Below are 24,718 nucleotides of genomic sequence, written 5' to 3'. Positions count from 1 at the left end.
GTGCATTCAGAAATGACTTGGGTAGCTTGCAAAGCTGAGATTCAGGCCTTAGAGACAAAGTAGTTGGTTAACTCTAAGAAATGTTTTAAAATTCAGAATAAGAATATCATTCACATGTTTTGCAAGGTCACTTGTACTCCATGTGCAGACTGCATTAAGGATAGATCTCTTTATGCAGCCAAGTCACAAGACACCTGGACAAGGGGCAGCTTACCCAGCAGGCAGGTGGGGGTGGGAGACCAAATGCCTTAGGACAAAGGACAACACAGGACCTGATTCGGACTTCCCCAGGAAAGTCGCTGCAAGTGGTTGCCTTGGAACCTTCTCTGAATTCCACCAACCCTTTCTTATCATTTCCTGCCTTTTTACTTTTTGATTTAGTCACTTTTTTTTTTCACTCCAGGCTGGAAGTTTCCTAAGCTTAGCCACTAACATCATCTCACACATATTAAAATGCACAATGCACCCATATCCAACATGAAGTAACTATATCTTGCTGTAAAATTTTTTCAAAGAATTTTTTGACTTTTAGTTTTTGTAAAAATAAATCATTTTTATTCTTGTGACTTAAACTTTGTTATATCTATATATAATCATTTGAGTCGTGTGGCAGCTGACTAGATTCTGCAGACATTCCACTAAATAGTTATTTAATTTGATCTTTCCAGTTTATTTTGGAGCCGTTTTTTCTTCAAGTCTCAAATGTTTCTAAGGCTTTTGAAAAGCTTATCGGACCTGAGGGGATTTGACCGCCCAGCAGAACCTCTCATAGTCCTTCTCACGAAGGAAACTCCATTTGATGAATGAATGAATGAATGAATGAATGAACAAATGAATGAGGTGAATTAAGTCCTTCTCCCACAGCTTCTCTTCAAGGTGGGTTGGTTTCACATTCTTCTGGAATCTAAGCCCAGCCTGGTGGCTGAGTAGGAAGTCCCCTCCCCTCGAAAACACTAAAACTGCGGCAGCGGAGAAAGCTGTCCCGCGTCTAGAGCTCAGCAGATCTGGGCGCGGGAACCCAGAGTGGAGACAGTGGCCGGAGCGCGGAGCACAGTCGGGGCCCCGGCACAGCCCGTGCGCATGGGCAGAGCTGTACCCCGAGCCCTGTCTCCCCTCCCCCACTGCAGGTGAGCCGCTGAGCCGCGGTCCCCACCCCCCCGCAACCCCGGGGGTGACGTAAGGCCTCTGGACCGCGCTCCTGCCCCGCCCCTGCCAGCAGCGCTAGGGGCCGCGACTCCGCGGTGGAAGCTGGTCCTGCTACGGGACTCGCCGGCTGCAGCAAGCACAGAGGAGAACAAGGCGCTCAAGTGGGCTGCTGCAGCAGCCGACGCCGACGCGCGGCGCGTCAGGCCGCGCTCCGTGCTCCTGCCGCGGCACACCTGCCCCACTGTCCGCACTGCCGCAGCCCCAGCAGAGTCCGCACCCGTTGCCCCGCGGGATCGTCGGGCGTTCGGCCAGCCTCAGCTGTCCATCTCTGCTCAAGCCAGCCAATCGCTCGGGACTGCTCCGGCCGCACCTCCCGGAATCTGTGACGGGCGTGCGGAATAGCCTATGAGGTTGGGGTTTCGGTGGCCGGGGTTGGGAGCGGGAGCCAATGAGCATAATTTCAGGTGGGTGGAGGGCGCGGACCTCGGGAAGGTAGCTTCGTTCGGGTTGCTAACGTCTTCCCTTGGAGATGGGCGCGCAAACGGACCAGTGGGTCTGGGGGCGGCGGTGACGGGCGTGGAGCTGGCCCAATGAGGCTGGGGGTGGGTGGGGCAGTCCCGAGCAGCAGTGCTAAAGGAGCCCGGCGGAGGCAGCGGTGGGTTTGGGACTGAGGCACAGTATCTGTGGTCGCGGCTCGGAACGTGCGCCGGCGCCACCATCTTCGGCTGAAGGTGAGAGGTGCGGCTGTCCCGGTCCGAGAGCAGCGGCTGAGAGCCGAGGGATAGTTTGTCGGCGAGGGAAGGATCCTGGGTTGGGGAACCCATTGGCTCTGGACAGCCGGAACGGAGCTGAACTGGGAGCCGGGGGGAAGCTAGAGGGGCTCTAGGCAGAGGACTTGTGCTGCGGGGGTCGTAGATTCATCCAGGAAGGGACCAGGAAAGTGGGGTGACGGAACCCCAATGGGTGGAGAGACTCCTATAAGGGCCGGGAATGAGGCCCTTGAGAGAGAGACCCCTGCAAGGATCAGGGCCTGGGTGTACGGGAAGACCTTTGAGGGGCTAGGGCTGGGGATCTGAAGGTGGGGATGTAGGGAGCTGGTACTCGTTGTGTGGAGTCCGAGTGCCCCGGGGTTTGGGGGCCTGGTTCCTGGCCCCAGGGTGTCCCGCGAGTCTGTGTCTGCCCCCCAGGAGGGGAGGGAGTCCTGGGCTGGCTGTAAAGCGCGATCCTGGTTGGGGGTGGGGAGACGCTGGACATGAAGTGCTCCTGGTGGGTTCTTGGGGGTTAGGCCGGATCGGGCACTTCGAGTACGCTAAGGGGTTCGCCGAGGGCTCGGAAGGCGGGCAGAGCGCCCCAGACGTGTGGGCTGGAGGAACCAGAGGACAGAGGCTCTGCACCTCCGGGAAAGCGCGCGGCGGGTGAGGGTCCGAGGAGCCCGCCGCCGGCGTAGGGACGGTCGGGCTCAGCTGGTTCCCTGAAAGGAGGGCAGGAGCGGGCGTCCTATAATGCGCTCCGTAGCCTGCGGGGGCCGGGGTGGACGCCGGGCAAGGCCCCGGCGGTTTGGGGGGCGAGGCGGGAAATGTGGCGGGGGCGCGCTGCGGCAGGGCGGCGGGCGGGGGAGGGTCAGCCCTCGCTTCGGGATCCCTTTATTGTGTAAGTGATCTGGGAATGGCTCGCCGCGGAGTCTTCCTGGCCTTCTGCATCTGGGGTCACAACCGGATCCCATAAAATCAAACTGGATTGGGGTCGGAGGGAAGTTGAAGCCGCGGAGTCCTAGACTGCAGGGCTTTGTGGGCCTGTGGTGGGCGGATGGGGCCCAGGGACCGGGGAGGCCCCCAGCCTGGCCTTCCTGGGAACTAGGGCCTTAGGAAGGAGGTTGGCGACTCGGTGGGTTTGAGCTTAGCTAGGGAGGTTTGGGTAATGTGGCCTCTGCCTATGACCGTTATCTGTTTCTTAGGGCCTCTGCAGCTCCCTTCAAGATCACTGCGGTTGGTAGAAGCGGGTGGGGTGGGGTAGGGTAGGGTAGGGTAGGGGAGAGCAGGCGGGGTAGATCCAGACTGCAAATGAAACAAAGACTGCTGTTTTCGCTGAATAATATAATACTAAATATAATACTTTGGCTTTGCCGAGATTTTGTTTTTTAACATTGAAACTGAGGATTCTGGAGTCAGGCTTGATTGTTCTTGATAGTATCTCAGTCTGGAAAACTTTAATCTATCTATTGTTTTATTTTCTTAATCAGTCTGCCCTTATTAATTATTCTTTTAGCCCCTTGCTTTTGGTATTTACGTATGCCCTGTCTGCCTCAGATTCTGGAAAAGTGGCCATTTTATGCATCTCCTTACTTCTGCATCTTAAATTCAGTTCTTTCCCGTGCTTATCTGGAGAAAGCATATGGTGTAATTGTGCGATATAGCAGGAGCTTTTGCAGCAAAGGGATGTGACCCGAAAGCCTGGCTTTTTATTTGGGCTCCTTGGGGAAATAATTACAATGAAGACAGACTGCACGGAAGGTGAGATGGAGGAAATTCTGAAGGACATGTTGTATGGTGAAAGACTATATGCTGCTGCGGTTTATGTACTTTCTCATCATATATGAATTAAAATTCCTGGTGTTGAGTTCACATTTCAGAAATATGTGACACAAATATTAACCGAGAGATGGTGCATGCCATGAATAGCCATAGCATCCTTTTGCATTTGGTTTGTATTTGTGCTCATTTGATTCAGCAGAATATTGATAAATTAACAGTCTCTAGTGCAGGTGACCTCAACAGTAGTGTTACACAATTGGAACAATTCTGTTTGAGTTTATCTGTCTTACAGGGATTTTGTATCATGGAATATTAATCCATCATCTTTGTTTGACTTTTTGTACAAGATATTCATAAAATTTAATCGTTTTCCAGGATTCATACTGATAGTAGGTACTGGGAGGCAGTTGAGAGATTTTCTGTGTGACAATTCTTTGGGAGTGGGAGGGAGTCAGGAGTGTGTGCACCTAAAACCAATGAAGGGCATGGGGTTTGGACTACACAGATAAATGATTTAACTCTAATTAGGCAGTTATTTCAAATAATGCCAAGAACTGTTGCATTATCTTTATGACTTCTGCAAAGAGGTTCCTATTTATTCTCACCCCCCCCACCAAGTATAAGGGTTTTTTCTTTCTATAAAATATGGAGCATTTTCCACATTCTGCAGGTGTGTCGATTGGCTGAGCCTCTGCTCTTGAAGCCACAATTGATAGGGTTTTTATTTAGTAGAGAGGTACTATACAGTGCCCTTGAAAATTTCCTCCCTCTCATCTTCCATTGTTGGAGAATGAACCCAGGAGCTGAACTCAGGGTTTAGTCCCAGTCTGCTACTTGTTAGTTCTGTGATCTTGGGCTGGTTTTTGGCTTTCTCTGTACCTCAGGTTCCTCATCAGTAAAAGGAAGATACACATAGTACCTACCTCATAGGGCTACTGTGAGGATTCAGTTGATATATATAAACTGCTTAGAATAAATAGTGTCTGGCCATAATTGGTGATATATAATAACAGTATTTGCTATTTAAAAAATTGTGGTGTTATCCTTTCTGCAAGGCAAAGCATTTGGGAGTGGTTCACTGTTAAATACCAGTTTTATCAAGATTGGGTTCCAAATATACAACAGAATGAAAAAAAATACAACATATTTGCCAATCACAAGTGAAGAGTAAAAATGAACCAAAAAAATCTTCAGTGGCTTTGTGAACACTATAAATTAAACAACAGTTTGAATGCCTACTACCTGCTAAGCCCTCTGGGACATGCAAGGGAGAGCAAGAAAAATTCCAGAAGGGCAGCACAGAATATTAGAAGGATGAGGACTAAATTGCCAGATTGACCTGAAAAAAATTCCTGAAAGGATGTCATTTGGGTCAGGATTTGAAGGCATGGTAGGTTTTTGGTTGTAGAGGAGAAGCCTACTGTAAGAGGGTGAGGACTGCTTATGTAATGTTTGGTCAGTGTGCCTAGGTCCCCTCGTTGGACTAGGGAGTAGACCATGTGCTTACCATATAGCAAGGGACAAGAAAATGTCCTCACAGTGTTTAGTTCATTGTAGGAAACTCTGGAAAAGTAAAGATATGTAGTCAATCCCACTACCCAGTGAAGACCCATGAATAATTTGCTCCTCCTTTTAAAAAAAGTATATATATATATATATATATATATATATATATATATATATATATATATATATATATATATATAATCTCCACCTACGAAATGAGGAACATTTTGTAATTACACTTTTGTGATCTATTAGATTTTTCTTAAATTATAAGCATTTCCCCACCAAGTAGTACTGATTTAATCAATTTTAAATTCATAACTTACTTTTTTAAAAAAGACCTGCTCTAGAAATAATCTAAGTTATTCTAATGTATAGGCACCTGCTAAATTTAAGCATACCCAACGTAAAATTTAAGAGCTGTGTGTGGGCCTGCTGGCAGCAGGACAGTTAGTTTCCTAAGTGTTGTATGGGATATACAGTTAATACCTGACAAGAATAAGACTAACTTGTTATTGTGTTTCATTATAGTTGGATATTTTCACTTTTGATAGACTATCCTTTAGGCAGGGTGTGTGTCTGAATGTCTCCAAATTCATCTAGGATAAGTCCCACTTCAAAGGCATGCCTCCTTCTTAGCAGTATTTAATGTAAAAGACAGAAAACTTGTTAATAATCTTACAGAGTAGTCCCTAGAGATACCGGGCTTTTGAAACCATTCTTCAGACAGATTGTACATGTGTCCATGAATATTTTCTATAAGAAAACAAATGCCAGTTTGGTTGAAAATCATGTTAGCAGTTTTATTTGTAGAAGCCTTAATGTTACATGTTTTGGGATTTTTTGTCATTTCATTTTGTGATTTTTGTGTTATCCAATTCCATTATCCTTAAAACATTAGCACAATCTTTAAATCTTGGTATGAATTAGCCTGGAACATTGGTTTTCAACCTTTTTTTTCCTACCTCAAATACCTGTTAATAACAGTGGCTCACCATGGCAGCCGGAGAACTATGGAGCAGTAATTCTCAGTGTGCTCCCCAGACCAGCAGTGTCAGCATCATCTGGGAATTTGTTAGAAATGCAAATTACAGTCCTCCACCCCAGATTTACCTAAACCAGAAATTCTGGGGATGGGGCCTGGCAATCTGCATTTTAATGAACTTTGAAGGTGCTGCTGACTGGTATATATGCCAGAGTTTGAGACTCGCACTCTAGAGGAGTGGTTTTCAACCTTTTTCATCTCATGGCACACATAAACTAATTCCTAAAATTCTGCAGCACACCAAAAATTTATTTTTTGTCAATCTAACAAAAAACAATAGGTATGATCTTTACTCATTCACACTGAATGGCTGTTGTTGTGTTGACTGTTGTGTGAGGGACAAAAGGCCAGTGCCCCTGACTAAGTAGCCACATATTGCATGTTTTAAAAATGCTTGGGGCACACTGGTTGAAAATCTGCTGCTCTGGAGCATGGGTGTTCATGAAGCATTATAGTGTAACAAATAATTTCTGAAGACTCTTAGTTATTGCATTCTAGTAAATTCTTACTAGAGGGAAAGGAGTAGAATCTGTACCCACTATCAGTGATGGTTAATCTTTTGGACACAAATAGATCCCTTTAAGAATCTGAAGAAAGTCACGAGTCTCTCCTTTTAGAAAAGCACTCACACACATATACAGTAAGTGTACAACATTTTTATACCATTTCAGCTTGAAATTTATATATGGACTCAAGGTTAAGAACCTCTTAACTTTGGACTACTTTATGGTAAACCTCTCAGCCTTCTATCTTGTGTACAAAGAATCCCCATCATTTGGGGGTGGGAGAAGTTGGGAGGATTTGATAGAGCAAGAGCAGATACTCAGTTGGTGTCTTGCATTGATTTGGATGAAGTCATGGATGGAATCCATGCTTATGAAGTTTGAAAATTGGAGTAATAAAAGTGTTTAATGATGGTATTGGATTCCAAAATGATGTTGTCAACTAGGAACGATTAGTCACATAAGAAAGGTGAGTGAGGAATGTAACTCTTGTCATTTGATCCAAAAGGCCAATTGCCTAAGTGTAAGAGGCGGGGAGATGACTTAGAACAGCATATATGGAGGTTTGGCTGACAGTTCATTGTGAGCCAACAGTGAATGAATGCTAAATATACCAATTAGGTCTTGAGATACATTAATTGTAGAAGTCACAGAAACTGCTTTCCCTAGTGTGCCCCTATGCTTGTTAACGGTTCCTTTATCTTCTGTAGTGGTGAGACTATATCTGGAATATTATGTTTGCTTCTGGGTTCCATGCTCCAAAGGGGCATAAGCACATGGAGTCTGTTTAGAGACAAGAGCTCAGGGTAGTGGAATGAGTCTTGATGAATGATGGAATGCTGAAGAGACAGAGGGAGTAGGAGCAGCTGCAGAAATGGGAGTGGAGATCTGAATAGCTACGATCACATACTTGAGAGGCTATTGTGTGAAGCCAGGTTACGCCTGTCCTCCATGGCTTTATTTGATCATGTTAAGACCACATTGGCCATAGGTAAGCTATAGGGGGCCTGCAAGGGGTATTTGTAAGGCAGAACTTTGAGTGTGTTGTCTGAGGGTAGAATGGTAGGCCTGTTTGAGCCTCTCTGCTTTACTCTTCTGGCCTTCCTCATGTGCTCTGTAGCTATATCCTGGTGGTCAAACTTATTCTGGTACCACTCCATAGGCCTTTCATTATGAATCGTTTTCTTTTTCTTCATTCTCCTTTCCCTTCTTAACTCTCTGTTTGATTTGTGGTGAGGGTGAAAGAGGAGATGAAGAGGAAAAAAGGTCAAACTGGAACTTTACTTTTTCCTTCTGCTTGTTTTTCAGTCCTCAGTAACTGAGGGCATATCTTGAGTGGTCTTCAGATGACCAGAGTCATAATTTGTGGTCACCCCTGAAATTTACCTTGGAAACTCGGTCAGTATGGCTATACTATAAAGAGGAATACCCCAGCTTCTTAACTCAAAGTGTATGCTTTCTGTTTACCAAAGATTTTGTTTTCAGTTTCTTAGGAGAGGGAAATTTGTGGATCATTTTATATGTTTAAGTATCTAACTTTATCCTTCTCCTCTTTTCATAGAGGCGATTGCTCTTGGATCCTTGTGTTTATAATGGCACAGAGAAGTGGACTTGAGGATCCAGAGAGGTATCTCTTTGTGGACAGGGCTGTCATCTACAACCCTGCCACACAGGCTGATTGGACTGCTAAAAAGCTAGTGTGGATTCCATCAGAACGCCATGGCTTTGAGGCAGCTAGTATCAAAGAAGAACGGGGAGATGAAGTTATGGTGGAGTTGGCAGAGAATGGAAAGAAAGCAATGGTCAACAAAGACGACATTCAGAAGATGAACCCACCTAAGTTTTCCAAGGTGGAGGATATGGCAGAATTGACGTGCTTGAACGAAGCTTCTGTTTTACATAATCTGAAGGATCGTTACTATTCAGGACTTATCTATGTAAGTATGCTCTCTAAATAAACATGTGAAGTGTGGTGGCTGGGAATTAATGTAATTTACACCTACGGTCATAATCAAATGAGAATGTGGACTACCCACACTCTCTATTTAACATTATTTCTATTAAAGATAGTCTCTTGCTCACCCCAAATCTTGCTGTGCTTTAAATTTTAACACGTAATTTTAAATAATCTAGTCTGCAATTAAATAGACTGAATGGTATGTAAAGACTTCTGTGGTATTGCTCTGGAGCATAATAAGAGGGGGGCAGCATGTAGCAGAAAGACCAGGGAGTTTCCTGGGGGACTAAGAGTTGCATTGACAGTAGGATGCAGGCAGCAAATTGGTAGGAAATCCAGTGTGTATCCAGGAGTGGGAAGTAGAAGGACTACAAGCTTAGACGTTCGGCGAAGAGGAAGAACATGTTCACTGGGTACAGGAAATGGGAAAGATGAGGCTGAGGTTTTTAAGAGGAAACAGTTCAGGGTAAGATTGAGGCTGGGGTTGTCCTGTGGTTAGCAGTCCACCGTACGTATTTGGCAGTCACTCACAGTAGCGCTGACCGTATAAAAGTTATTGAAAATAATAAGGGATAAGGTAGAGAGGAAAAATACAAGCCAGGTACTGAAAAAATCTAGAGTGACAAAACAGGTTTAAAGGGATGGTAGATGCAGTTGGCAAAGGTGTAAAGAAGGTGGAATAGCTAGAACTTAGAATGAAGAAAAGTAGAGAGAAAAGTTGACACTGTAGTGGTCTGAATTGGGAAAAGAATTTTATGCAAGGGGCATGATAGTGAAGCTCATGGGTAACTCAAAACTTCATCAGGTCAGAACTATCTTTACCGTAGGAATTAGTTTATTTAGTGACTACTTACTGAGCACATTCTGCTGGGGAGAGTGTTGTGGACAGGACCTTCCTGATACATTCTATACGGAAATGAAACGCGATAGAGTGAATAGGAGACCGACTTTCCACAGCAGGTCAGTGAAGGCTCTTTGAGAAGGTAGCATTTGACCTAGAATATGACAGATAGGAGGGAGCTAGCCATGGGAAAATTTGAGAAATGAATAGTTCATTCATGACCTTGGCCAAAGAAGTTTCAATTAAGCCCAATGGGGTCTGTCTGTCTGTTTCTCTCTCTTCTGCCACAAGGCAGGATGTAAAGTAAGAGAGCAAGAGGCACCAGGTTTGGGAAGGTGGCTTGAGGGGAATGGGAAAGGTTTGGAAAAGAAGAGAAGCCAAAGATAAGAAAACAGTTGGGGAGTAGCATTGAAATCCAGCTGAGACTGAATGGCATGTGTACAGGGACCACGTTTTTGCCTGGCTGTGTGGTTTTGCCAGATTTGTAGGCTTGCCCCAGGTCTGAGAAGGCGGGGAACCCGTCTCTGTTGTGTCTCCACAGCTAGCAGTTCCTTTCTCTCCTCTGGTCAAACGAAGGGTCTGGAGCAAAGGTAGTGGGAGTGAAAGAGGGAGAAAACTGGAGAATTAGGAGAGTGTGGTCAGATCATAATGTTGACAGCAAAGATTTAAGCTGTGAGTCAATTTTGGATGACAAGTGGTGCAGCCACCTGTGCAAGGCTGGAAGTGTGACGGCACAACCAAAAAGCCATGGAGGACTGGAATGTGGAGAGGAGCCAGGCTCCCTTTTGGCCAGTCTTCACTTTGATTCCCCACCTTGGCCCTGGTAGGTTCCTGCAACCAGGAGAAAGAGGGAGAAATGGAAAAGGGAAGGAGATTGTGGCTGAAAGACAAGGGGTGAGGGAAAAGACATTTTATTTGTAGTCAGACTTCATGATTCTTCTACAGCTTTCTTTGCAAGTACCTTTTATTAAGTTTGAGTTTTTCCAGCTTAACTCAGGTACAACCTGAGTGAATTTCTGGGTTTCCTTTCAAAAGAATGGACCCCTTGATCTTTAAAGAAGGAAAATGAGAGTTTTTCTCCAAGTATTAGGGTCAAAGCAGAAGGGAGGTTTGCGAGGATCATGTCTGCAATTAGTGGGATGGAGAAAGGGTTTCAACCAAAGGTTCAAGTTGGAGCACTCGACTCTAGAGAAATCCTACATTAAAAGAATGGGGCTGTGGACAGCCGTGATTGCTGGCGTTGTGATGCGTATGTGTAGAGCTTTGGAATTAACCAGTCAGTTGAATTGATCAATTGAGGTGCCAAGATAACAACACTCTAATAACTTGCATTGGACCTTTTTGGACATACATATTTCTATAGATAAGATACAATATATATTCATTTAAATAAGTTGGTTATTCACAGGTTTAGTTTCCTTATGTTTTCTTTTCTCCCCAACATACGACTTCTTATCTTCTCTTCCAATATTCATTTTTTCTAATAAAATAATTTAAGAGTTGTGAATATCTCCTCTGATACTGATTTAGATCACCACACATGTTTTGATCTGTAGTATTTGTATTATTTAGTTCTAAATATTTTCTAATTTCTATTATGATTTCTTCTTTAACCTATGAATCGTTTAAAAGCATACTTTTAAAAGTTCCAAATGTTGGTTTTTCAAATTATCTTTTTGTTATTTTTAAATTAATTCCATTGCAGTCAAAATTAATCGCAACTGACAACAGTATAACGTCAGTTTTTATGATCATTCAATATGTGTTGGTAAAGAAGGCATATTCTGTTATTATTACGTGTGGAGTTTATGGTCCTTAGACTAAGATTTTTAATTGTTTAAATCTTCTGTAGCCTTACTAAGTTTTATCTGCTTGGTCTATCAGTTGCTGAGAAGTATCTTAAAATCTTCCAGTGTGTTTTATTAACTAAGTATGCATTCCTAAACAATACAGTTGAGTTTTGCCTGTTTATGAAATTTTTATACGAATGTTATATAGCCCTTTGTGTCTGTTTTTTGTTTACTTGGCATTACATTTTAAAGATCCATCCATATTGCTTTGTGTTGTTACAATTTAGTAGTTCTCAAAGCGTGGTCTGTGCACTCCTAGGTTTGTCCCCAAGACTCTTTCGGGGGATCTGTGAGATCAAAACTATTTCCATGATTGTGCAAAGATGTTACTTGCCCTTTTCACTGTTGTCATTGGCAATGATATCAACAGTGACAAGGCAGTGGTCAGGAAACTGTTGACACATTATCATGAAAGGCAGTGACCCCACTAGGTATGGTGACCTAGTGATCATTTTAATTCAGTTTCACTCAAGAATGTCTTCTAGAACACTCCTCCCGGGAGCATGCCCATACCTATGTATCTTCCTCTGTAGGCGAGCATCTCCTAAACTCAAAGGGCCCCCACGAGACTTGCAACCAGGGGAGCAGTGGGCTCTGGCAGCTCCTCCCGGCTGACCCCCTGAGCCTGTCTCTAAGGCCCCTCTGAGTTTCTGATGAGCTGACAGCAGCCCCGCCGAGAGTCTCCTATTGCTTCTTCTGTCATGAGCTTTTACTTGTTTCACTTCCCCCAGCTTTCATAAACGTACTTTCAAAATAACAATAAAAAATAAAAAAAGAATGTTTTTGATAAAGCAGAGAAATGATTGGTTTCATTAACTCTTAACCCTTGAGTACCCATGTGATGAAATGGTAAGTATGCATTAAGGACTCAGCTGCGTGTTGAACTATGAGGGGTGCCCTGAGGAAAAGCATGTAATTATTTAAGTTCCAAGATAACTCGCTACTTCTTAAATAGAATGCCATTGTTATTTTATAGAATGACTAATGGGTAAACTGTGGTTCCTTCCATTGCAGTATTTGGCAGACATTTTCTTGAATATAAACAAAATGAGCCTGTCACTTTAAAGAAAACAACTGATTGTATTTGTTGCCAATGATAAAATTTGAGTTTTCACGTGAAAGTTAAAATTTGGAGAGTCTTGTATCTACCACTGTGATCTTGATATTGTTACTTAAAAGCCTTTTTGATGAGATAGATGAATGCAATTATGAGTGCAGTGTCATCATTTGGAAGACTTTCATACTTCAGTGAATCTGTTTTCCAAGTAATGTGTGGAGATGTTCCAAAATCGTGCGTGGGTAAAAGATTTCGTTCAACATGCAAGATAAGATGGTGGATTTCGATGAACACAGCATGAAAAGTTCATCAAAAGGTTTTCAGAAGCTACACTGCCCCTGATCGTTAAGAAATGGTCAGTTGTTGAGTTTTGGTGTAGTATCAAAGAAGAATATCCACCATTAGTTGAAAAGACTGTTTAACTGTTTCTTCCTTTCCAACTGTATACCTGTGTAAGGCCGACTTACTTCATGTGCTTCAGCCAAAACAAAACACCACAACAGATTGAATGTACAAAAAGGTATGAAAATTGTGCTGTTTTCTGTTAAGCCAGACAATAAAAGATTTGCAAAAACATAAAACAGTGCCACTCTTCTTACTTTTGTTTTAGAAAACATAATTTTTAAACAAACAATAAATGTTACTTACATTAACCTGTATTCATTGTTATTTAAAATGAATATGTATACATTTTAAAAGCTCAGTTATATAAAACAAAATGTCTTTGGAATCTTTTTCTAAGAGTGTAAAAAGAGCCCTGAAATTAAAAAAAAAGTTTGAGTTTTTTGTTTATTTTTATTTGAATGTAATATTCCATTATACTTTTTGTTGTTGTTGTTTTGTTAAAGAGAGGGAGAGAAGCATCAGTGTGTGGTTGCCTCTCACGAGTTCCCCACTGGGGACCCAGCCTGCAACCCAGGCATGTGCCCGGACTGTGAATCAAACCAGCGACCCTCCGCCTCTTAGGCCAGCACTCAATCCCTGAGCCACACCAGCCAGGGCCCATTATAAGGTTTTTTTAACCCATTTTTAAAAATCCAAATGTTTTTGGACATTTGTTTTTCCCAGTTTGGAAGCTGGAACATATTGAACATTGATTGCTTCAGTGAACAGCGTTGGACATGTGCCTAGTGCATATAAGCATGCCTTCCTGGAAGGTATAGAACTAGGAGTGGGATTCCTAGATGTCAGAATATGCATATTTTTAACTCATACTTTGAGCTTTTTTAGATAACATCTGATTTAGTCAGACTCTAACTGGAAACAGAAGGCCATCAAAGTAGATATTCTGAGAGTTTCATAAGGGGACAATTTACAAACATGTGGATAGAGTTCAGAAAACAAATGCTAGTTGTACAGTATCCAGCTCTAGTAGTAGCTGAGAGCCCTTGATACAACTTGATCTTTAAAAGAGCAATAGCAAAGAGCTGTTGCCTCAACCAGAAGAGGATAGCTGTGTGGAAAGGGCTTCCTGGTAGGAATTGTGTCCACAGCTCATGACAGCTGGCAGGGAAGATCCTGGGGCATAAATGTCCTATCTCCTCTCACCCTAAGTCTCCTGCTAATGTCTCAGTTGGTCAAACTCAGTTTGAAGCCAGAGGAGAGGAGAATTTGATGATACATATTTTAGGTCATTCTCAGCCCGTTTGCAATTGAATTTGTGTACAGGGAAGGATTAATTTTCTTTTCCAAATGGCTCTCCAGTTGACCCAGTGCTATTTAGTGAAACTCCGCTCTCCACGCTCTGACATGTCACCTTTGTTATAAACCAAGTGTTCATAAATTTGTTGACTCCCTCTTCTGTTTCATGGGTCTGCATGCTTGTGTTTGGACCAGTAGACAGTGCTATTTAAAAATGGTGTTCTAAATGTTCCTTTTAATTGTTATCATTATGTACAAATACAGTTGCTGTATATTTCTTTTGTAGATGAAAATAAATCCAGATCTATAGATAAATTTATAAGAGTTTGAGCCAAAAAATTTGAGGACTGACCTAGAACAAAATCCCAAAGGATTGAGAAAATGCTCTGGAAAATGGCAATTTTGCAGTTTCCTTCCTTCCTTCCTTCCTTCCTTCCTTCCTTCCTTCCTTCCTTCCTTCCTTCCTTCCTTCCTTCATCTTTTAAGCCAGGCTGTGGCCAGTTTTATTAAAGAAAAATTTTGCATGATTTATTTTCACCAGTCTGTTCTGACCTGCTTCTGATACCTGAATCATGTGGGTCAGTGATAGCTAGTGTGCGTACTTGGTAGTATTCTCCACACGCTGTGCCCAATTCAGTATCATCACCACTTTAGTGATGGGCAGCAGTCTTCGCCAGCATGGCATAGTGCTCTAGTTCAGAGTTCCTCAAGGCTAGACATTGTTGGCGAACACGACCAGTTTCTCTTTGCCTTGTCTGATCATCAGAGTCTGCTTGTACCCCACCACGTACTTTCCACTTTCATAACAAGTTGGAGCCTAGAGTCGATAGACTCCAGTGACTTTTTCATCTTCTTTGCAGCCACCATCTTCCTGCCTTAGGAGCAGGATGGCCCCTAACCGAGAGAAGCCTTTTTATACATTTGGAATCAAAGGAGGTCACATGCAATCCATTAGTAGTAAAGAGGTGGGAGAAAACCAGAGAGAGATGTCTCCAGGATTGGATAAAAAGCAAAATGGAGAGATACATACTTGTTTTACATCAGTGGGTACAGGATAGTTAACATTGAACTTTTCCAGTAAACAGAGGTGGTATGGGACAACAAGACAGTGAATTTTGGGGTCGTCCTGTGAAGGGGGGTGGTTATGCCTCTGACATGTCTGGAAAAGATAGTTACTGACATTCCAAGGGTATGTTCTCTTAGATGCACAAAAACAATGGACAGGGCTCCCTTAAGGCAAAGATTGACCTTTTGTTAAGGCATCTATAGGCCCAGAACATGACTACGCCCCATGACCCGCCTAGTTAGGAAATTTACCATCAGACCATTCTGTGTGGTTGTATGGTGCCTGCCCTTGTCAGACTTGCTACAAAGCCCTGTTTTCCATTCACACTTGAACTTGCTTTATTGCACTGTTCAGGACCCTCAGTAAATAAATGCATGCTGAATAGAAGGACTGATTGGAGTCATCTTTCTACTATTTCTGATCTCAGAGGGAAAGCTTTCAACATTTCACCAGCAAAGATGATGTTTGCTGATGAAAGGAGACTTGACTTGGGGTGAATACACAGTACAGGGTACAGATGATGCACTGGAGGATTGTACGCCTGAAATCTATATAATTTTGTCATCCAATGTCACTCCAATAAATTCAGTTTTAAAAAATACCATTCGGAGAATTCTTACACTGTTCTTCAGTTCTCAACATCTTTTTTTTTTTTTGAGTTTCAAGTGTTAGAGGCGTTCATGAGAACAAATATCCAATATGGTAAAACATCCCAACAATAAAACTTACTTATATTTCTTTCTGTAATCATGAAACATTCATGAGGCTCAATGATCATGAAAGATATTTTCTTAGTAAGAATAGAATTCTAGATGAGTTCTCTTGTGTTCTGTGGGGTAACTGTTCTATGGAAGGTTACTGACAAAGAATAAAAGGCAATGTAAACTACTTAATTTCTACCATTTTAATTGACATTATAAAACATTAACCTATGTTTTAAAAATGCAGAATAAAAGTTTGTTAAATTAATAAAAAATGAATGATCTTTGCAATGAACTATTACTCAGCCATAAAAAAAAAAAAGAATGAACTCTTGAGATTTAGAACAACATGGATGGACTTAGAGGATATTATGCTAAGTGAAATAAGTCAAACAGAGAAAGACAAGTACCATATGATTTCACTTATATGGATAATCCAAAAAACAAACAGTGGTCACCGGAAGGGAGGGGGTCGGGGGATTGGGTGAAAAAGGTGAAAGGGATTAGGGAGTACAAATTGCCAGCTATGAAAATAGTCACAGGGATGTAAAGTAGAGCATAGGGAATATAGTCAGTAATACTGTAATCATTATTTATGGTGTCAGATGGGTATTAGACTTACCAGGATGTTCACTTTTTTTAAGTATTTTTTATTGATTATGCTATTACAGCTTTCCCAATTTTTCCCCCTTTATCTCCCCTCCACCCTGCCCCACAACCCTCCAGCGTTCCCCCCTTAGTTCATATCCATGGATTGTACATATAAGTTCTTTGAGTCCTCTGTTTCCCATACCATTTTTTATCTCTCCCCACCTATTTTATGCCTACTAGTTATGCTTCTTCTTCCCTGTACCTTTTCCCCCTATTCCTCCATTCCCCCTCCTCCTGAACTCCCTCTGTGTGATCTCCATTTCTCTGATTCTGCTCCTGTTTTGGCTGTGTGCTTAGTTTTGTTTTCATTGTTTTTCTTTTCTTTTAGGTTCATTTGTTGATAGTTATAAGTTTGTTGTCCTTTTATTCATATTTTTTATTTTCTTTTTCTTAGATAAGTCCTTTTAATGTTTCATATAATAAGGGCTTGATGATGATGAACTCCTTTAACTTGACTTTACCTGGGAAGCACTTCATCTGCCCTTCCATTCTAAATGAAAGCTTTGCTGGATAGAGTGATCTTGGATGTAGGTCCTTGCCTTTCATGACTTCAAGTACTTCTTTCCAGCCCCTTCTTGCCTGTAAAGGGATTGAGAAATCAGCTCGTAGCCTTATGGGAACTCCTTTGTAGGTAATTGTCTCCTTTTCTGTTGCTGCTCTTAGGATTTTTTTCTTTGTCTTTAATCTTGGATAACTTAATGATGATGTGCCTTGGTGTGTTCCTCTTTGGGTCCAACTTCTCTAGGACTCTCTGGGCTTCCTGGACTTCCTGGAAGTCTATTTCCTTCATGAGATTGGGGAAGTTTTCCTTCATTATTTGTTCAAATAAGTTTTCAGTTTCTTTTTGTTACTCTTCTCCTTCTGGCACCCCTATAATTCGGATATTGGAATGTTTCAGGTTGTCCCAGAGAGTCCTCAGCCTGTCTTCATTTTTCTGGATTCTTGTTTCTTTGTTCTGATCCAGTTGGATGTTTATTTCTTCCTTTTTTCCAAATTGTTGCTTTGAATCCTGGTTTCCTTGTCACTGTTGGTTCCCTGAATATTTTGCTTTATTTCATTTTGGGTGTCTTTCCCTTTTTCGGCCAAGCTCAATCAGTTCTGTGAGCATTTTAGTTACCAGAGCTTTAAGTTCTCCATCAGTTTTCCAATGTCCTCATCGCTTAGTTCTGAGGTTTTGCTGTGTTCTTTCATTTGGGTCATATTTCTTTGTCTTGGTGCCCCTAGGATGGTCACTTCTTAAGTTATATAAATGTGTAATCACTATGTTATACATCTAAAACTAATATATCATATGTCAACTGTAATTGGAAATTAAATTTAAAAAATGTTTTAAATGATGTTTGCTATAGTTTTTATTTTGAACATTTTTTTAGCAGATTAAGAGAAGTTTCATTCTACTCTTAGTTTTTACCTGCATGGATGATAGTGTGATTTTTCTGGTTATTTTGTGATTGTGTTTAATTTTAGTGTTAAAACTGGCCTTGCAAGGACCCAAGTATTCTTTTTGATATATACATTTTATATGTATTACTAGATTCCTAGATTCTGTATTTCGTTTGGGATTTTTGCATCTAATGAGTGAGGCTGACTTAAAATTTTCCTTTCTTGCACTGTCCTTGTCATATTTTGCTAGCAAGATTACGCTGGCTTTATAAAATGAACTGAGTAATAGTTTATCTTCATGTGTTCTCTGGAAGACTTTGGATAGGATTTATGTTATTTCTTTTAAAATAATATAGTTTTCTTTGTGGGGAAAGTTTTTCGTCAGTAGTTGTATCAATTTTCGTAACTTTTTCTAGGAATTTGTCCATTTTATCTACATTTTCAAATTTATTGGCGTAAAGTTGTTCGTAATACCCTCTTATTTTCTGCAGGATTTGTAATGATGTTCATTTTCATTTCTGATACTAATAATTTGTTCTGGTTTTTTTTTTTAATGAGTCTCATCAGAGGTTTATCCATGGTATACGGACAGAAAGGGGCTGCATGCTAACCCTGATAAGCTCAGGGGGGTTGCATGATGGCCTCACAGACCCAGAGACCAAAGTAGTCACCTGGGATGGTCTGAAATGAAAAACTTTGTAACTAAAATTAAGTCATGGCAGGCAATCGTGTCCTAGGTTGGAATTTTCCCTGACAAAAGTCAGTCTTGACCTTAACTGGGCCTGTCTCTTGTCTTGTTTTTTTTTTTTTTGCATCTACAATAACAAACCTTTGGAATGTCTGTCACATTTCCTTTTCCCAGACCCCTCCAATGCACAGACTCCACCCCTGGGGCAGACCCCAGTCTCCTCATGGTTATTGTTGTGTCCATTGCTGACTGTTAACCACCCTGTGCCCACCTATGTAAAAGGCTGTCCATCATTTTACTTTTTATCCAGTCCTAGAGGTTTCCCCGCTTTGCTTTCTTCCACCTCTCTAATATATCAACAATGGCTTTCATGGAACCTACTTACGTCTTCTCTTTTGATTGTAATGTATAAAATAAGGTGCAAAACTGCCAGTTTCCGGAGCATTTCCTCAGTCTGTTGAGGTTCTGCTTCCCCGCAATTGTCGTTAGTTGGCTCAGCTAAACTCGTAAAAATTCCTACAGGTTTGGCCATTTCTTATGTTGGCAGTTATTAGTCTTTTCAAAGAACTGACTTTGTTGGTGCCCTCTGCCTTCCCTCCCTTCCTCCCTCTCTCCCTTATCTCCTTTCTTCCTTCCTTCATCCAACTGCTGTATTCTTCACCTGTCTGTCTACCTTTAATACATTTACTTCATTTCTTTTACAGTCATCTGCTGCATGATGTTTTGGTCAGTGATGAGCTCTGTATATATGACCGTTGTCTCAAGATTATAACGGAAGTGAAAAATTTCTGTTACCCAATGCGGTGGGACTGTCGGAGCACAAGGCATTACACAGATGCTCACCATTGTGTTACAGCTGCCCACAGTGTTCAGTACAGTAACATGCTGTATGGGTGTGTAGCCAAGGAGCTTATAGGGGAACAGAATTTGTCACCCCAAAATATGTCCCTGGCTTCAGAGTTATTCCAGACTGATTAATTTTTAAGAAACAGCAGACTTGGGAGAAGCTCTGAAAGCCACATGCAGTTACCTTTTGTAAAAGGTGACTCAAATTTGTAAGGGAGATCTCCGCTTGTCAGGGCACCTTCCTCCTGTACTGGACGAGGGCGTGACCTTGTCTCTAGAAACTCAAATCAATTCAGAATACTTATATTGGCATAACAACCTTACTGTGTTTACTGTGCTTCTTTTCCCTAGTACGCTTCCATAAATGACACCCCCACCCCGAAATTTTCTTTTGTCTTCAGCTGAAGATGGTATTTAAGGTAGTGGCTTCAGCCATTTTGGCAAATTACTCAGTTTTCCTGGGTCTTCCCATGTATACAGGAAGTATACATGTTACTAAGCTTCCATTTGTTTTTCTCCTGTTAATCTTTTATCGCAAGGATGTCTCAGCCAGGATCCCAATCAGAGAGAAAATTATTTTTCCTCCTCTGCAGAGCGGTAGGCTGTGCCATGCAGCCAGTCGTGCAGCGGTTATCGCACCTAGGTCTGCGTCAGTGCACTCTGTGAAGTTTGCATGGAACGCAGTCACCTGACACCTTGTTTCTCAGGTGTGCCCTTCTTGTAAGTGGCCACCATGCTGTACCATTAACCTAAAAATAAAGGGCCAAAGTGAGAGACGACATGCACTTATTTTGAGATTTTAAAAAACAGCTGTTTGGAAAGCACTGATGTAGGCAGATGCCCAAATAATACTCCCGTTAGGAGACAAAGGCAGGGACATTTATGAGAAAGGGAAGGGGGACAACCACGTCAGTGGACGGAAGGCGTTTCTATAGGTGCAGATAAGCCAACTAGTGACTCTAATTCGAAAAACGTTTTTTAATTTTTCAGTCTGGTAGTTATCAGTCCTAGTAGTCATAATATCTGATTTCTTGTCATCTTTGCAAACGATTGAGACACAGTGCTTTTTAGGTTCAGTCCAAAGGTTATTCTGCTGCTTTAACGTTCTGAAGCTTTGAGGCATACGATCTTCAAGGTAGTTCCTCCGGGATGCAGCTCCGACTCCATTTGAAGTGGGTCTGACACATGCATGCACAACCACACGCACACACACACAGAGTCCGGCAGAAGTAAAACCTGCTTGAGTGTGGTTGGTAGGGTGATAATATGGATGTAATAATTTACAGTTTTAATTTGAACATTTCACCTAAAGTGTCATATGGTGTACTTGAGTGTGATATTGTTATGGGTATAGAATTATATGCTTATGATTTTGTAATAAAAAAGGGGCATTATTTGTGCTGGATGCTGTATTTTTTTTATACTTTCTATGGGGTAATTTGTTCATTATCTAGTTTTTGAGATGGATACTTAGATCACTGATTCTTTTTTTAGCTAGTCATTTTCTAATAGGTACTTTAAAGGCTATACATTTTATTCTAAGTAATAAGCTTTAGCAGTATTCTACAAGTTTTAATGTGTTTTGTTTTTATTGTCATTTGGTTCAAAATAATGAGGATATCTTTGTTGCTTTTACAGGTTATTTAGAACTAAATTGCTTAATTTCCAAACACCAGATGATTTTCAGATTTATTTTGTTATTTCTAATATAATCCACCCTTGGTCAGAGAACATACCCTGAATGATTTTAGTCCTGAAATGTATTAGACTTGCTTTGTGCTCCTTCTTATGGTCAGTTTGGATAAGGGGTCATTGTGCACTCGAAAAACATATACGGCCATCATTGGATGCAATGTCTCTTACACGTGCATTGTCATTCAGTCTTATGTGTTCCTACGAATTTTTATTTTTATCTGCTTGTTCCATATTACTGCCTTTGTTTCTCTTTTTAGTTCTGTCAGTTTTTTGCTATATACTGTTGAAGTTATGTTACCACGTATGTACAAATGTGGAATTTTTATATCTTTCTGGTGAATCATCATGATTTCTTTTCTTTTTCTTTTTTAATTTTTTTGAGAGAGGGGTAAGGAGGAAGAAGGAGAGGGAGAGAAACATGAATGTGTGAGATACGTGGTTGCCTCTTGCATGACCCCAACTGGGGACATGGCCTGCAACCCAGGCATGTGCCCTGACTGGGAATCAAACTGGCGACCTTTTGTTTTACAGTTCACTCACTCAGTTCCCGCACTCAGTTCACTGAGCCACACCAGCCAGCGTGATGATCTTTATTTTCAGTGTGCAACTTTGTCTGACATCAGTATTAGCTTGGACATCAGAGCCCTTAAACTCCATTTACTCCTCCCTCGCAAAGTTATGTGCCACCGCTGTTTAACACTCTGTGTTTTAAAACCCACAAGATACTTATTCTTTCTCAGTCAGTACCTATTTAGTCTTATCCATTTACTTTCTACTGCTTTTAATTTTTTCCTACATCTCTTAGCTTTCATCTTTTAGAAAGGCTTTATTTGTGTGACACTGTCTGTATTTCATCTTCATTTTAAAGTTCTTTTTTTCCCCTTGTTTAGAATTTCAAGCTGGCAATTATTTTCTTTTAGCCTTTAGAGATACCACTGCAGTGTGTTATCCCTTCCACTTTTAATTTTATTTTGTTTATTTATTTTTAGAAAGGGGAAGGGAGGGAGAAATAGAGGGAGAGAAACATCAATGTGTGTTTGCCTCTCACCCACTACTGGGGACCTGGCCCACAACCCAGGCGTGTGCCCTGACTGGGAATCAAAATGGTGACCCTTTGATTCACAGGCTGGCACTCAGTCCACAGAAGTACACCAGCCAGGGCCCTCCACTTTTTTATGTTGAGAATTCAACTTACTGTTTTACTGCTATTTCTTTAAAGATAATCCTTTTTTTCACCACCCCCCGCCATTGGTTGTTTCTAAAATTTTCTCTTTGCCTTTGGCTTTCAGCAGACAGTTTTACTCTGATGTTCTGATGTGCTTAGGTAAGGTGTGGTGTGGTTTTTTTGTTTGTTTTTGTTTTAATACATTCTGGTTGGAGTTTGTAGTGTTTTTGAATCTGTGCTTTGATGCCTTTTGTTCTGGAAAATTCTTAGCCGTTATCTCTTCACATATGCTTCTACTCCATCCTCTCTTTTCTTCTTTCTGGACTCAAATATCTTGTATTTCAGACCTTTTCATCATGTCCCATATATCCCTCACATTCTTCTATATTTCCATCCTGTTTTCTTCCAGAGATATTTGCTTGTAATTAAAATGTCAAGTAACTAATTCCTCAGCTGTATCTAATTTGCTGTTACACACAGCCACTTAATTTCTTTTTTTAAAGATTTTATTTATTTATTTCTAGAGGGAGGGGAAGGGAGAAAGAGGGAGAGAGGAACATCTGCCAGTTAGTTGCCTCTCTCACAGGAGCCAGCTGGGGATATGCCCTGACTGGGAATCGAACCAGTGACCTTTTGGTTCACAGGCTTTAGCAATTCAGTATTTCCAACTACTTACTAGGCATTCTACTGGCCTCATCTATTATAATGAATCTTCTGGTAATATACTCCAGTCTCAAAATGTTAAAAGGTGATTCAGTATTTTTCCCACAAATTAAATTCTTTTTCTTGTCCAACAGTAACTTTTCTAGTCTCTAAAGCTTATAAACCCTCGAGTCTTTAACTTGTATCTTAAATAGTTTTTCTCTATTCAGACTTACTGAGTACTGTTTAGTCTCCATCCAGCTTTCTCCATGACTCATCCCTTCTCTGTTCTTGTATTGCTTTTTCTCTCATCAAGGCTGTTCTGGTGCCAGGACTGTTCCGCAGTCTCCATTTCCTGCTTCTCACCTCTTGCCCTTCACTCTGTTTTCCACATGGCTGCCAGATTTATACTGTTTCAAAAATCCTTCTTTCTTTTCATCACTCTTCTGTGCTGAACCTCTAATACCTAATCACCGATAGAGGACAACATCTAAATTGTTCAGTGTGACCTTTTAGGCTCATTACCTCTCACATTCCACTGTACGAACAATTTTCAGATAGACTGGACTTCTCACTCTGCCTTGGATATATCCTATCACCAAGTTTTATGCTCTTACTATTTTATAGGGTTTCCTTTATCCCACCTTTTGACCTCATAGTATTTCAAAAGAACATCAAAGATATCTAGGTCTGAATTTTTGTACGTAGTCTTCGAGTTTCTGACAAGATGGCCATGGGTTTCAGTGCCTGGGGCTCATGTGTTCTTCAGTAGTTTGTTTATAACTTGTATAAATCTTTTTCTGTTTGTACCACTTTCTTTTTAGTACCGTATATTGTGTCTTTTTTTTTTTTACTGTATATTCATTGTCTTTATCTCTAGAGTATGTGTTTTTAAATACTTCAGTGGAGTTTACTTTGAACTTTAGGGTGTCAAAGAAATTACTGAGACATGCTGCTCTCCTACCACGTGCATTGGGGAAAGACAGAAGCGATACATATCAGTCATGCAGGAGCCTAACATTTGAGCTGATTTTCTAGATAGAAGTTAACTTCTTTAAGCACTTCAATTTAATATTTCCACTTAAACATTTATTACTGCCTCTCTTTGGCACATGCAGGATGCTGATGATTATTTAACCTTGTTTTTTGATGACTTACTCATATTTGTGAGACTTACTCATTTTTGTAATCCTAGTCCTCAGAAAAGTACCCAACACATGGCAGGCACATGTTAGAATTATTTCTGAATAAAGATATCATTGTTACGATTTGTTACCATGTCATACATATAGAATGTATGTTACTGGGAGCTTCTTTTTTTTTCTTTTTTCTTTTTGCCAGTCTGTAATTATTTGTTTCTTGTAAAAGTAAAGTACAAAATCTATAGCTTCATAAAATTTTATATATATATATATATAAATATATATATATTTTATATATATATATATAAAATCATTAAGATGTAGTTTTGATTTGTAAACTTAACTGTATATAAATAAACCCAATAACAAATTATTCAGATTGCTTCTCCTCAGCTGTTTCACTTTTCTTAATACAGTCTTTGTTTTTATTGTCCCTCAGTGCCTCTTAGTCACAGGGGCAGCAGAGAGAGGCTAGACTACTAGGTGAGAGACTTGATTAGGGAGAAAGAGCCAAGTCGATGGTGTGAGAGGCCCAAGAGTTGGCCAGGGCTATCTAGCTCTGTGCTGCACTGTGAGAAAGCCAGCAGTCTGAAGACCTAAGTGGTCAGCAAGGGAGGGGCAAGGACAATCATTACTGTGGCTCAGGCAAACGGGACGCGTGT

At 41.2% G+C, this 24,718-nt stretch overlaps 1 protein-coding gene and 1 pseudogene across 5 annotated transcripts in view; one reads left to right on the top strand and one right to left on the bottom strand.

The window, feature by feature from the left end:
- The first annotated feature begins 1,320 nt into the window (after positions 1-1,320).
- MYH10 (myosin heavy chain 10) overlaps positions 1,321-24,718 on the top strand; it is a 144,155-nt gene continuing 120,757 nt past the window's right edge. For 2 of the 5 annotated variants that reach the window (XM_045824187.1, XM_045824186.1), the window contains exons 1-2: positions 1,323-1,556; positions 8,293-8,668. In XM_045824187.1, the coding sequence (XP_045680143.1) occupies positions 1,552-1,556; positions 8,293-8,668 (381 nt within the window). In that variant the 5' untranslated portion in view covers positions 1,323-1,551. Of the gene's footprint in view, positions 1,557-1,652; positions 1,878-8,292; positions 8,669-24,718 lie in introns of those variants that run through there. The other 3 variants (XM_045824184.1, XM_045824188.1, XM_045824185.1) reach the window with 3 other exon arrangements.
- Positions 14,584-14,944, bottom strand: LOC123809469 (annotated as a pseudogene).

The sequence above is a fragment of the Phyllostomus hastatus genome, unplaced genomic scaffold (assembly GCF_019186645.2).
Source record: "Phyllostomus hastatus isolate PE091 unplaced genomic scaffold, TTU_PhHast_1.1 phas_scaffold_55, whole genome shotgun sequence".
NCBI lineage: Eukaryota > Metazoa > Chordata > Mammalia > Chiroptera > Phyllostomidae > Phyllostomus > Phyllostomus hastatus.
Note: the sequence above shows the minus strand (reverse complement) of the source record. Positions and strands in the feature narration are given on the sequence as shown.